We start from the raw sequence: 15,305 nt of genomic DNA on the forward strand, positions 1-15,305 counted from the left end.
TCTATTACGTCTTTGTCGGTGTGATGGTTGAGTTGGCTCTTCTGCAACACCACATCGTGGGTCCCGTAGTAGGTGCAGAGCTGATAGATACAAATTAGAGTTGTGTCTAAACCACACCATATACTCCTCTGTTGGTATTGGGTGTCCATGTATCGGTTGACCGGTAAGACAATGACTTCGACGTTCGTTCCAAAATTGAATCCATGCAGCATGTTTGTCTTTTCAATTTTCCAAATGATTCCCTCTCATATCCTGACAGTGAAGTGTGTCAATATTTTCAGGTTCATTTGGTATTTCCTGCAAAAGTCCAAACTGCAGTTTGACTCTATCTGTAATAGGTACGCTCTACAATGTTGTTGTACTTGCTCAGCTGCTGCATTATTCGGAACATGAGCAAATGTGTCTTTTAACCATTTCAGTTTGACGAATTGGCCCACCATTTGATTTTTTGGAGGAATGACACCCAAAAGTTGTTGGCATTCTTCATCCCAATCTAAAGCGCCACCTCCAGTTACTGGTCTTCCGTTGATAGGTAGACCAAGTTGTAATGCAACATCTTCAAGAGTTATTGTACACTCTCCTATTGGAAGATGAAATGTGTGTGTTTCTGTTCTCCAATGTTCTACCATTGCGATCACCAATGATGGGTCCACGTTACAAGATCCCAATTTTACAACGGTCAAAAACCCAACTTCCTCCAAGTAAGGAACTATCATTTCATTTGGTTCCTCCATTCTAAAGTGGTGGTGACATTCAATCAAGTTCTACATTTTAAATAAATTTAATATTAGAGTTATGAAAATGATGACTAAAAATATGTATACATAAGATGATTACAACCACTTACCATCTCAACGATATCTCTAGACCTGTGAAGATATTGATTTCTTAAAAGAGCCATGGAGCTTGTATGTTGTGAATGTGAGAGCTTGTATGTTGTGAATGTGAGAGCTTTAAAGTGTGTGTGAATAATAATATGAACATAATGACTATTTATAAAACCATTGCAATCCTTTCCAAAATCGGAACCAGCCAATCAATGGAGGATTGAGGGATTACGCTGACGTTATCGTATACGTATTCATTATCTTATCAAAAAATCCGAACCAGCCAATCAGTGGAGGATTACGCTGACGTCATCATACACGTAAACATTATCGTATCCAAAAATTGGAACCAACCAATCAGTGGAGGATTACGCTGACGTCATCGTACCAGATTACACTGACGTCATCTTACACGTAAGCATTATCCTATCCAAATAATCGAACCAACCAATCAGTGGAGGATTGGAGGATTACGCCGACGTCATCGTACCAGATTACGTTGACGTCATCTTACACATAAGCATTATCCTATCCAAATATTCGAACCAACCAATGAGTGGAGGATTTGAGGATTACGTTGACGTCATCATACACGTAAGCATTATCATATCCAAAAATCGGAACCAGTCAATCAGTGGAGGATTACGCTGACGTCATCGTACCAGATTACGCTGACATCATCTTACACGTAAGCATTATCCTATCCAAATATTCGAACCAACCAATCAGTGGAGGATTTGAGGATTACGCTGACGTCATTGTACACGTAAGCATTATTCTATCCAAAATCTGAACCAGCCAATCAGTGGAGGATTGGAGGATTACGCTGACATCATTGGGATGTTATCCATCATAGTATAAATATGTAATGTTGTTCACTTATTCAGTACACAAACAAATATCATTCTAAACACTTACTCATACACATCTTTTACCTACAATGGCTCCACCAGAGTTTTTTGTCCTAGTATATTACAATGGACATGTTGAGAGGACAAACATAGAAGGTGTTGTCTTTGCATGCGCAAATACATCATTAGTAAAAGTGAAAAAAAATATCAAACTTGATGGACTTATCAAATGTATCCAAACAAAGATTCAACCAGACAACTCACAGAGGGTGGTCGATGTTATTTATCGATACCCTATAACTCTTGCGTCAGGACATGTTCGATATGAATCGTTAAATCTTTTAGGAGATGATGATGTGCATATGATGTTTGACATGTTCATAGCAAGTAAATGCCTTGGTATTTCAACAATTGAAGTTTATGCACAGTTAGTAGATGATCCTAGAGACGACACACAAGTAATTTTACCCCCTCTTCATATCCCAACTTCATTCCATCTTCATACCCTTTTATTGAAACACAAATCCACCATCAGTCCATAGCCTCATCGTCACAACACCATCAACATCCACCCATGATATTGACCTTAACACACCGTATGATGCTCCTATTAGTGTTGTAGCTGGTGTTCACAATGAAGAAGTCAGCGATTTTAGTGAGAATGAGGATGACATTCTTGCTGAAGTTGTCGTCGATGACGATGACAATGATGATGATCAGGAACCCGTAGTAGAATGTCCATCTACTACAATTGTTTTCTCTGACCTCCCTCACATTTTTGCAATGTTACCTCCGACAACATGAATTACGTTGACAATGAATTTGTCAACTCTATGTTCAAAAACCAATATTACCTTGTTCCAGGTCCTGACAATATTCAAGTGGGGATGACATTTCCCACAAAAGATGTGGCAATACAGTGTGTAAAAGAATATCATATGCACAATTAAACGAGCTTCGTCGTTGCACATTCTGATAACACTAGATGGATTGTCCATTGTAAAAATAAAAATTGTATGTGGAGGTGTAGAATCTTGAATGAAAAGAAATCAAACATCTGGAAGATCACAAAACTAGAAGGGCTACACACATGCTCATCAACAATGGTTTCACAAGATCACCAACAACTCTCTTCGGCTGTTATTTGTGAAAGCATCTTACAAATGGTAACAACAGATCCCACAATATCAGTTTCAGTATTGATTGCACATATACGATCTTGGTACACATATACCACACTACTTATAGAAAGACATGGGTTGCAAAACAAAAGGCCATTGAGATAATATACAACAATTGGGAGGAATCATATAAAGAGCTTCCAAGGTGGATTCTTGCTTTCAAACATTATCTTCCAGGTACTGTTACTGATATTGAAGTGGGGCCCTTTATTGAGGATGACCAACGAGTTCCTAGCAAAGCTGTCTTTCATCGTCTCTTTTGGAGTTTCCAACCATGTATCAGAGGGTTTGATCATTGTAAACCAGTTGTTTCAGTTGATGGAATATGGTTATATGAGAAGTATCGTGGGACCTTACTAATGGAAATCGCTCAGGATGGTGATGGTCATATCATTCCTATAGCATACGTCATTGTTGATGGTGAAACATCAGATGGTTGGTTTTTCTTCATCAGTCGTCTATGAATGTTTGTCACACCTCAACCCAACTTCTGCTTGATTTCAGATAGACATGAGTCGATTAAAAGTGTTGTTAGGCGTGTAAACAGCAATTGGCAGCATGTCTTTTGCGTTTGACATGTATCACAAAACTTCATGAGGACCTTCAAAAATGGGCTAATGAAAGATATTGTAACCAACATGGGTTAGTATTTTATATATATATATATATCTCACACATATTTTTTCTTTATAATTTTGTTTTCAAATTGTCTAAACAACATCAACTTTTGTTCATTCAGGATACACTATGACTCAACCAAGCATCACATACTTTAGAAGACAAATCAGTGATTGGAGTCAAGATGCAGTGAAATGGCTCGACGATATTCCAAAGGAACAATGGCTACAAGCATATGATGAAGGTAGACGTTGGGGATACGTGACAACTAACCTTTCTGAGTGCATGAACAATGTATTAAAGGGACACACAATTTTCCAATCAGTTCTTTAGTGCAAGCAACATACTATAGAGTGACTGCAGAATTTGAAGAAAGAGAGACACATGCCCAAGCAATGATGACATCAAGTTTGATTTACTCAAATACAATCATTCAAAATCTTAACAAGGAACAAGCAATGTCAAATTCCCATGAAGTTGTTATTCACAATCGAGTCCATAGTATATTTACAGTTAAGGAGTTGGTTCGTCCACCAAGCGGTCGTCCTGTAGGGACATTCAAGGTAGACCTCGACAAAATATGGTGCGATTGTGGTGAATTTCAAGCATTACACTATCCATGTTCACATGTCATTGCCGCTTGTTCGTTTATTCACCGTGACTACATGATGTATGTGTCTTCTAAGTATACATTGCAATGTATCTTTGACGTTTACAAAGAAGAGTTCCCAGCAATTCCTCTTCAATCATATTGGCCAGAATACAATAGAATAGAGTTGTGCCACAATCCAGCCATGAGAAGAGATCCAAAAGGTCGTCCACAGTCTACTCGTATTCATACTGAAATGGATCAACGAGAAAAAAACACACACCCCAAGATATGTGGTTTGTGTCGGAACGAGGGACATAGCAAGAATAAATGCCCTTATCGTAGTGATGCTCCTAATAAAAATTAGTTCATTGTAATAAAATTAGTTAATTTGGTATTTGTATGTTTAATTATAATATTAAATTAAATATTGTTATTTTATGGAGTCCATTTAATTAATTTTTTTTAATAATTATAAAATATAAAATTAACATTGTATTTATTTATTGAATTAAAATATTAATTACTTAATTAAATAATTAATAAAACTTAAATTAATTATTTAATTAAAATAATAATTAATTAAATTAATAATAAATGAAACTTAAATTAATTATTTAATTAAAATAACAATTATTGATTAATAAAATATATATTTATTATTAAGAAAGATGTTAACGAAAAATAATGTGTTGCATTATTTCTCAGAGGGTGAACGTGGATTTATTAATTGATCAAATTCCCTATATGTGCCTATTAAATAGTACCACTAATAAAAATAATTTTATAAATGATAAAATAAATTTAATAATTAGAAAACAAAAATTAAAAAAATTAAAATAAAAAAAAAAAAAAAAACAAACAAATTTTTAGTTGAGAAATCGGTATTGAGGAAACCGATTTCCCTTCCTTCTCTAAAAAAAAAATAGTTGAGAAAGTTTAGGGGCAATGGCCGATTTCTAAGAGTAAGGAATACAAAGTTGAAAAATGATGGTACTTTGATATATAATTTAAAAAGAGTGGTATAGTGGTATTTAATTTTTGTTTTAGTGGTATAATAATAAAAAAGCCATTAAAATATGGTTAAGGTTCAATATATCGAGTCAAAAAATTACAATTATAAAATATCATATAAAGTTCAAAAAAAAAAAATATAGACACCAAAAATTATAATTGCATACTAGTATTAAAAAAATTGATAAAAGTTTGGGGTACCACAGCCTCTACCTTGTCCCTGGTCATTACTTTAATTTTTTGAGGCCAATATATGGCTTGTGGTGCTGGTGGTACCATGAGATTTGATGCTTGTGTTTGCTAATGAAACATGAGAGGTGATTATTCATCTTTGTATTAGCTAGATAGATATCGGTTTCCATTGTTTTTGTTTCTTGTTTGTTGGCCACAATTCCTAGCAGCAGGGGAAAAGAAACTCCCATTTCTACCCTAATGTTATGGTCTTTTTACTCGTTCGGTGTCGGGGAATGGCCTATTTCATCCCTAAGCTTTACCTAAAGTCCTATTTTTCGCCATGGCACCTGTCGCGGAAGATTGTGTATTGTTGTGTATACTGAAGCAACTACATATGGAGACAATGCATACTGCAGTGAATAAGAAACTCCTATTTTTTATCCCGAAGCTTTATTAATTGTTCCAATGAATACTGATGCAACTACATAATGTGAACAATTTTGAAGATTAATTATTGGATAACTCTTAGATAGTGTTTTGAATTTGAATCCTTACCAATTATGTTGCCACAGAATGTGAACAATAAGGATGAAGCTGATATTGCTGTTCTGAGCGCCGCATGGTATAAATGCTCTTCTATGTTTAAATTAGGAAAATAAACATTATTATTGAATCTTTCGTGACCGGCCAAATACTCCAGTCCAACATGGTGAACCTATTATTTATATTTTTTACAAGCAGTAATTCTGTTGGCAGTAATTCATTTGTAAGCATACCACATCAAACATAACCATCCTTATTATCTTAGGGAAAGGATTAAAAGTAAAACCTCTAGGCATTTAACTCAAATATATCCGGATTCTGTAACTACCAAACATGTATAGTACCGATATATGAAGCATTATATGCACTCTCCTATTATATCATCATAATCCAATTATAACTGAAAGAGAAAAAAAGGGAGAGTCATTTATTCAGCACGAAGCGAGCGAAGCAGAATCAACAATTGAGGTAGCAGAGTAAAGAGCATGGATACTGCTCCTTTTTCGTCTTGGCACCATTTTCGTGGCTTGTAGCCTACGCTTAAAAGCTTCAGGAATGAGGCCACCGTGTTTGTGGCTTTGCGATTGCGAATGATTCACGGCTTGAAGATTCTGATCGGAGGAAACAGGAAACGGTTTCTGATCCTCACAACAGCCGAATTTCTGGATGGAAGTGACACAACACTCTTGCCAGTTGAGATCGCCGAGATCAGCCACCACCTCCTCCACCGTCAGTACAGCGAACGCCGAAACGCTCTCGGATAGGGTGGATCGCGGTAGATCCACCAGATCTAGCGCGTCCACAGCATCAGTCAACACTTTCTGTGAATGAAATTCAAATCAGGTTTCGCAAATTTCTTAAAACGAAACTATTCATGAGCAATCTCTTGTTCTTTGAAGATTTCAAAACAAAATTAAAAATAAAAATAAATCAAAAACTCTGTTCAACTACACAGATTCTAGACTAACTACTACAGATCGGCGAGGACAACTACAACTACTATGTCTACTGAATTCACTAAGACCGTTAAATTTTAAAACCTAGTTAATATAAATAAGTAAATAAAAATAAGGAAACACAGAGAGAATAGGAAACGTTTTTGGCGCGAAATTTTCTCTATAACAAAACGGTGAATGAAAATTAGCACGAGATAAGAAAGGAATAGAATAGAACCTTAGGAGCATGGTGAATTTTCTTGAAGCCGTGAATACGAATGACCTGCGAGAGTAGGAAAGAGGAAAAGAGATGAAAAATATGAGGAGAATTTTGAAATAAAAAATTAGGTTTAGTGTGTAAATTGAAAATAGAAGGAATGGAACCTGATTGAGTTGATTCATTGTGAGATCAATCGTGTGACGAGAGTGAAGGAGGTGAATGTAGTCCTCGAGGCAGAGCTTATCGTTCTTGGATAGTCGTTTCTTCGAGGAGGTTGAGTGTGAAGCCATTGCTAAACTCGTTGGTAATTCGTCTGCCATTGCAATTTGCAATTCAAAACAGAAATTATAAGGAGGGAACTGCCAGGTTTTATAGTCCTTCTCCAGCGCTATTTCAAGAGTTCGTTACTCCTTCTTCTCTCCTCACACAATTTTTTTATTTTCTTTTAGGAATTGTAAATATGAACGCTGTAAAAAAAATAATTCATACCTCCGCAATCCGCATGAATAAAATAGTAAACTAACATTAAGTCGCTTTGATATTGTTTAAAAAAAACTTGAAGAACATAATATTTCATAATTTGTGTATTATAGAATCACCTCTTAAAGAATTTCAAATGATATTTCATGATGACATTTCTCACCATTGCGTACTTCAGATTATTGCTTTAACTTGTAATTTTTTTTGAAATTTATTTACATAGTTATTCAATAACATCTTAAATGCCACTTTATTATATTATAATTTTGAATATATATTTTACAAATAGATCTTATTATTAGATTGTTGTTATGAAAGCTTATCCAAATAATGTTTAACAATCACGGATTCAAAAATAGAAAATTAAAGAATGGTTTTTTTGACACAAGAAAATCAATGTTTAACAACAGGATTTACTCTTGATTTAATTCTTAATTGTATTGATAAATATACGTATTTACGGATATCATAATGTATGTGTATGTATAATTGTGTATAGTTTAGATAAAATTACATTGTTGAGGGAACATGAGTGTCAAGTTTTAAATTCAAACAGTAGGATAAGATGCTTGCATTGCAATTCCACAAAGTCCTTCAGCAGCATCAACTCCCCTCTGCATCCTAATGTAACCTTGTTCACCCCAATCAGTGCCCCATGAGTTCTTAACCAACCAATACTTGGTTCCATCATTACTGACACCATATCCCACCGCAGTGACTCCGTGATCCAACTCAGTTCCACATGAACCTGTAAAGACACCACTTTTATAAAATTGAAAGTCAGACCCACTAGCATCAATGGCTACAGAAATTGGTTGATTTGCCACAGCTTTTTGTAATGCTTGCTCATTGTTTACAGGCACATCTTCATAACCAGTAATGGTAGCTGCATGGATGGATGCTTCATTTGCATTGCATGTTCCATCAACACCTTGATAAGGGTATTGAGCTTCAGTGTCGAGTCCATGATTTTGAATTATGAATTTGAAAGCATCATCCATAAGACCACCCTCACAACCTTGGTCCACACCTTTTGTGTCACAATCAACAAGTTCTTGTTCTGACAAAGAAATCAACTTTCCAGTACTCAACTTATGAATTCCTTCAGTTGCCGCAACAGCAGAAAATGCCCAACAACATCCTATAAAAGGTAAACTCAAATTAACTAGAGGTAGATGAAAATTCAATTTTTTGTCGCATGTGAAATTAATGCATTACTTATTAGATAGATAAACACTTACCACATTGACCTTGATTTTTTACTGGTGTTACTGCTCCTTTCTTCCTCCAATCCACTGTAGATGGAACCGCACTTACATTTTCGTACTTAAAAGTAGTTGTTCTTATGATTGAGGAGCACATATGCCCCTTGAATTTGTTTCTAGATGATATGAACTCCTCATTAGTCAGGTCCGCATATTGATTGATGCCTAACTTGTAAGCTTTGTCATTGCCGGCATTGTTGAAAGCTTGAATGTAATTAATGTTTTGTGTGAATATCTTGGAACGTTTCTCCTTTTCTTGAGAATCCTTATAGACTTTGCCATAGTGACGCATCCATTGCTCATGGCTCTCATACATAGAGTCATCTTGGAGAGTACGAGAGGTGCCTTGAATTGCCCACAATCCCAAGCATAAAAATAATGCCAAAGAAATATAATATAATTGATTATTGGCAGCCATGGTAGCTAGAAATGTGATAATAATGGGAACCTGCTTTCGGTCGATTAGTTATGGGTTAATGGTAAGAAAGTTATCTTGTGCTTTTTACCCAAATTTGTTTGGTATTTATAGGCAAGTTAATGATGAATTGTGTAGGTATGAATAATCTGGTAGTGCTTAAAACAATTCAGTATTCTACTACGTAGCTGTGGGAACTTTTTGAATGCGACCCATGACCGAACCTAGCTAGATAACGCGGCAAATTATATGTCAAGCATGAAGGTATTCTGTTTTGTAATAACAAAGAAAATATCACAATCAACTTACTTTTTGTTTCACGGAACCAGGAGGAGTTAGAATAAAATAAGGAGATCAAGTTCATTGTAAAACCTTTTATATTATTTTATAATTATTTTCCTCAGATAATAGATTATAAATATTTGACTTCAATATATTTTTTTTATTCTTCTATTTTTTTTTTTAATTTAGGTTTTTGACCCCTATTTCAAAATTCATGCATTTTTCTAGTCCTTCTAATTTATGACTAATTCATTGATAACCTGGTGCTATGTAGCACACGTGACAATAAAATCATTATTTAAATAATAAATGAAACACATTAGCAAATTCGTCCTTATCAATTAGTATAATTGAAGTATCTGGTTATTTGATTGTTCGAGTATCAACTAAATTATCATTTTTTGTCATTCATAAAAAAATAGTCTTTTCTACTAGACTATTTTAATTTAGGAGTTTTGCATACAAAAACTTATTCTATCATTTGTACTTGTACAGAATAAACCTTAGAGAAATAATCTTGAATTAGATACTGTACCATTACCAAGTTTATTTATTTAATAATGAAAGCTTCTACGTTAAATGTACAGATTGAAGGATTTTGAAACCTTATTTTATAAATCAATAGATTAACAATAATTTTTATTAGTCAAATAGTTATTTATTGACTTTTATATTTTTAGAAAGATTATTTAATAAAAATATTATTTTATTGTTTATAAATATTATACTAACTTTTATATACTTTATTGTAAAAATATTTAACATTTAGATTATAAATAATAAAAATTCATAAAAAGTTAAACTTTATTTGTAGATATTAATAGTAAATGATATTTAATTAGTATAATTATAAAAAATGATTAAAAAAATTTAATTATTAATTTAAATATAAAATATATCAGTATATATTATTAACTCGTGTACGGTAATAAATTTCTTTAATAATTTCATCTCTTTTATTTTACACGTTATTTAAAAAAGAAAATCTTATTATATTGATCCAAAGTGGGCCATTATTTTGGTAGATACCAGTACCACCAAGGTCGGACCATTTTTCTTGAAAAACGTTGGCATTTAATGAGATGTATTTTATAAAGGAAAATGTATACGTGGAGATTTGAAGAATTCTCTTCTCTCATACATTTGATAATAAATATAATAATAATAATTTTAAATTTGTAAAACAACGAAACTAAAATTTTGAATTATACATTAAAATTCACGATTTTATTTCAGTTTATATGTCGTAAACTTAAAATAAAGTAAAGTTATTTTATTTTATATTTATTTAATAAATTATTTTCATTTTACAAATACATATACTACAAATTACTATAAATATTAATATTATATTTAAATTAATGCAAAATACTTTCTTTTTCCTACAAAATTTGTTGTATTTGATAATTTCATACAAATTAAAAAATGATAATTAAATATAGAGAATTATGATTTTATTAATTTATCTTTATTACATATTATGTATTCTCGTTACAATAAATATCAAATGGAGATTAATAACTTGATAGTAATGTAAATAATATTAAATAGATGATATAATTAAAAGAAAAAAATAATTAAAATTATATTGAAAATAAAAAATAACAATCTTTTTAGGACAAATATTTTGTTTTCAACTACAACCATTATTCTAAGACAAATAGAATATATCATCATTGCTTTTAGATATGATTAACTCAATTTTTTAAAATTTATTGAATTATATTTATTTTAAATGTGTAATTTGATTCTATTTATAGTTGTACATTTTATTAAAATATTACATAAACCATGAATTTTTATCACAAAATTGCATCTCACTTGAATGTGTATTTTAATGAAAGATTATAAATTTGATCAGATCATATTAAAAAAAAATGGGTATGTAAAAAATTGGCTAAATTACATTTGTGGTCCCTTAACTTAATTTCATGTAACATTTTAGTCTTTTATCTTTTTTTTTTTTTCCCGACTTGGTCCTTTATTTTAATTCTAAGTGACAATTTGATATTTTATGTTTTAAAATTTCAACAATGATATCCTTTTTTATACAAAAATACAAAAAAAAATTTCAATCAAAACTCATAAATTTAATTATATTCTTCAATATAATACAAATTTCATCAATTTCGTAACGCAAATCTTCAAATAAACTCATATTTTCATACTTTATTTGATATTTTTAGGAATAAAGGACTAAATCGGGAGAAAAAAAAAGATAAATGACTAAAACGTTACCTGAAATTAAATTAAAGGACCACAAATGTAATTTAACCTAAATAATTAGTTGTCTTCACGTATTTTATGTCGAATTCAAAATTTCACTCAACATATTGAAAAAAAAAATACTCTTTTGTAACAGATACATTTCTTACTCATGTTCATTATTTTGTATACTTATATGACAAAATATGAAATCCCACATCATAACACATATTTATATGCATTTTTATTAGCTTAATTTGATAATAATTTTATTTTAATATATATATATATAATTTATAAAAACAAAATTGAATTTTTATTGTATTATTTTATTTATAATTATAATAATGTTTAAACTTGATAATTTACATAGAAATAATCATTTTTCAATTACTTTTTTGTTTTAATTTCATTATCTGGCTTCTCAAAACTTTGACTTCTAGTTTTATTGGAAATTTTGATGCAACGTTTCCTTTTATTTTTACCCTTGTTTGAAAATGAAGTTGGATTAAAATTAGACACACTTGATATGGACTTCATAAAAAAGGTTCTTGAAGTTTTAAATGCATTATTAAACAATATGCAAGCACATGAATTGATTAGGTCTCCAAGGAGTTTATTTTTTTAAGGCACAAATACACTTTTAGTCATTTAAATTTAAGTTTATCTTAATTTTTGCTTAGTTTATTTACGTTTTTTTTTTCATCTGATTCGATCAATTAAGTCATATTTTGCATCATTAGCGTTTAAGATATGTTTTCTATAAGTTTGAATTTTTTTTCAAATTACCATAATTAAATGTTAAGATCTAATCAAAGAGGTTGAGTGATTCCATCAATTAAGTTACATTCGTTTACATCATTAGCATTTAAGATATGTTTTCTTTAAGTTTAAATTTTTTCTCAAATTACTATAATTAAATGTTAAGATATAATCAAAAGAGGTTGAGTGTTCAAGCTATAGAAATTGATTATGTGAATAAATATTTATTACATTGTTTTTTTAAGGCTATGTGTGAATTTAAATTATTGTAAAAAAATCAAGAAATATATTAAAATTTGATAAATATTTTTTGAATCATTAATATGAGAAGTATATTATTACGACATTTGGTAGAATTTTAAATAATTAAAAAAATTCAATTAAACTAATTGTAGTCAAAATTAAGATAAATAACTAATGATATAAATATAATGTAAATTTGATAAAATAAATTTAAATGATTCAAGAAGAAAGAGTTAAACTTAAAAAATTAAATATGTATTTTTTTTTAATTCATTACGTTGCCGATACGTATTCACTCTTCTCGCAAGTATTTTGGCATCGTGTAACGAAACTTTTGTGTTTTGATAGATAATTTGTCCAATAGTGCTTAGCTAGAAGATGAAGTGCTTTTGCAGTTTGGATTAAAAAGCTATAATTCAGTGTTAATTCATTTGCCTATAAATAAAGCAACAAATCTGGAGATCAAGCACCACACACCTTTCTCACATTTAACTGCTTATTAAGTCATCAACCTGAAAACATATATTTGTTCTCATTATTGTGACACTTGATCACTATCTACATGGCTGCCAATAATCAATTAATATATCATATTTCATTGGCTTTGCTTTTGTGTTTGGGATTGTTGGCAGTTCAAGTCACATCTCGCACTCTCCAAGATGACTCTATGTATGAGAGCCATGACCAATGGATGCGTCACTATGCCAAAGTCTATAAGGATTCTCAAGAAAAGGAGAAACGTTCCAAGATATTCACACAAAACATTAATTACATTCAAGCTTTCAACAATGCTGGGAATAACAAACCATACAAGCTAGGCATTAATCAATATGCAGACCTGACTAATGAGGAGTTTATAGCATCTAGAAACAAATTCAAGGGGCATATGTGCTCCTCAATCATAAGGACAACTACTTTTAAGTACCAAAATGTAACTGCACTTCCATCCACAGTTGATTGGAGGAAGAAAGGAGCAGTGACACCTGTGAAGAACCAAGGCCAATGTGGTAAGTGTCCCTAATAAGTAATGCATTCAATTCTATTCTCATCAAACATTGAATTTTCATCTAACTCTACTACATTTTAATTTACTTTTTGTAGGATGTTGTTGGGCATTTTCTGCTGTTGCAGCAACTGAAGGAATTCATAAGTTGAGTACTGGAAAGTTGATCTCTTTGTCAGAACAAGAACTTGTTGATTGCGACACAAAAGGTGTGGACCAAGGTTGTGAGGGTGGTCTTATGGATGATGCTTTCAAATTCATAATTCAAAATCATGGACTCGACACTGAAGCTCAATACCCTTATCAAGGTGTTGATGGAACATGCTACGCAAATGAAGCATCCGTCCATGCAGCTACCATTACTGGTTATGAAGATGTCGCTGCAAACAATGAGCAAGCATTACAAAAAGCTTTGGCAAATCAACCAATTTCTGTAGCCATTGATGCTAGTGGGTCTGACTTTCAATTTTACAAAAGTGGTGTCTTTACAGGTTCATGTGGAACTGAGTTGGATCACGGAGTCACTGCGGTGGGATATGGTGTCAGTAATGATGGAACCAAGTATTGGTTGGTTAAGAACTCATGGGGCACTGATTGGGGTGAACAAGGTTACATTAGGATGCAAAGGGGAGTCGATGCTGCTGAAGGACTTTGTGGCATTGCAATGCAAGCATCTTACCCTACTGCTTAAGTGCCAAACTTAATGCTTATGTTACCTAAACTTTGTAATTCAAATTATACTATGATTGTTTGTACATGTATCAGCTACATTCATCATGGTTTCTACTGCTATTTGTGTATATTCATCTACTGGTTATACTTGTGAATTTATCAATACAATGAAGATATTAAGAGTTTATTTTATCGTTCACTCTTCTTTTTCTTTAATTACATTTCTTTTATATTTCTTTTTCTCTCATAAAGTGTTTCTGGTTTTCCTCTCACAACTCTTGGCGTTTGGAAAATGTAAAATTTGTCAGTAGCATTGGTTTAGGTTTTTGAAATATAATGTTAGTCAAACAGATATAAAAGAAATATTAAACTAAAAGAAAATTTAGAACACATTTTCATAAAAAATTAATTAAACATTTATTTATCTAATTATTTTGATAATCTTATTAGATATTTTTAATGAGCACGTTGAAACAAATTAAAATGAATTTATAGACACTATTTTTTTTATCAATATATTCAAACATTAATATAAACATTAAAAGAAAATATTTAAAACATATCTTTTTTATTGAAAAAGTTATAAATTTCAAGAATCACCTTAATCAAGACGATTCCAGCATCACCATAAATAGTGGTGACTATCAACTCGTGAATAAATTCTCTTTATGTGTAAATTACACATAAGGGAGTAAAGTGTTATCTTACATGAGAGAAAAATACATGAGATATCTCTTTCAATAATGTAAAATAACACTTTACTCTTTCATATGAAATTTACACAGGAGGATATATTCCCATTCTCGTCGAGCACATGATAGTTCTGATGGCGGAAGTACATTTCTTCCACTGGTGAAGATAGTTTTAGGAAATTGTAGGAAGGACCATTAAGATGGTGGAAGTATTGTTTTGAGGGTACAGATTAATCTTAAATCAATGTACTGAAACATAATCCAAAATATGGTAAAAAGGAAAACACTTGATGCTTTGCCTCTACCTCTTAAAAGAACTTCAAACTGAAAATGT

At 31.6% G+C, this 15,305-nt stretch overlaps 4 protein-coding genes across 4 annotated transcripts; 2 read left to right on the forward strand and 2 right to left on the reverse strand.

Moving 5' to 3' along the window:
* Positions 1–2,478: 2,478 nt before the first annotated feature.
* LOC140920655 (uncharacterized) lies at positions 2,479–4,433 on the forward strand. The gene is made up of 4 exons (XM_073369457.1): positions 2,479–2,597; positions 2,855–3,294; positions 3,599–3,721; positions 3,781–4,433. The coding sequence occupies exons 1-4, from the start codon at positions 2,479–2,481 to the stop codon at positions 4,431–4,433; spliced, it is 1,335 nt and encodes a 444-aa protein (XP_073225558.1).
* Positions 4,434–6,034: 1,601 nt separating this feature from the next.
* LOC101511252 (uncharacterized) lies at positions 6,035–7,420 on the reverse strand. Its single transcript, XM_004505442.4, has 3 exons — positions 7,117–7,420; positions 6,971–7,015; positions 6,035–6,618 (listed from the first exon to the last, which is right to left on the reverse strand). The coding sequence occupies exons 1-3, from the start codon at positions 7,270–7,272 to the stop codon at positions 6,229–6,231; spliced, it is 591 nt and encodes a 196-aa protein (XP_004505499.1). The 5' UTR covers positions 7,273–7,420; the 3' UTR covers positions 6,035–6,228.
* Positions 7,421–7,830: 410 nt separating this feature from the next.
* LOC101510945 (senescence-specific cysteine protease SAG39-like) lies at positions 7,831–9,208 on the reverse strand. The gene is made up of 2 exons (XM_004505441.4): positions 8,674–9,208; positions 7,831–8,573 (listed from the first exon to the last, which is right to left on the reverse strand). Exons 1-2 carry the CDS (start codon positions 9,113–9,115, stop codon positions 7,981–7,983), a joined length of 1,035 nt encoding a protein of 344 aa, XP_004505498.1. The 5' UTR covers positions 9,116–9,208; the 3' UTR covers positions 7,831–7,980.
* A 3,864-nt stretch (positions 9,209–13,072) lies between these two features.
* On the forward strand, positions 13,073–14,475 carry LOC101511573 (senescence-specific cysteine protease SAG39-like). The gene is made up of 2 exons (XM_004505443.4): positions 13,073–13,611; positions 13,706–14,475. The coding sequence occupies exons 1-2, from the start codon at positions 13,167–13,169 to the stop codon at positions 14,296–14,298; spliced, it is 1,038 nt and encodes a 345-aa protein (XP_004505500.1). The 5' UTR covers positions 13,073–13,166; the 3' UTR covers positions 14,299–14,475.
* The last annotated feature ends 830 nt before the right edge of the window (positions 14,476–15,305 follow it).

Source organism: Cicer arietinum, chromosome 6 (assembly GCF_000331145.2).
Source record: "Cicer arietinum cultivar CDC Frontier isolate Library 1 chromosome 6, Cicar.CDCFrontier_v2.0, whole genome shotgun sequence".
Lineage (NCBI taxonomy): Eukaryota > Viridiplantae > Streptophyta > Magnoliopsida > Fabales > Fabaceae > Cicer > Cicer arietinum.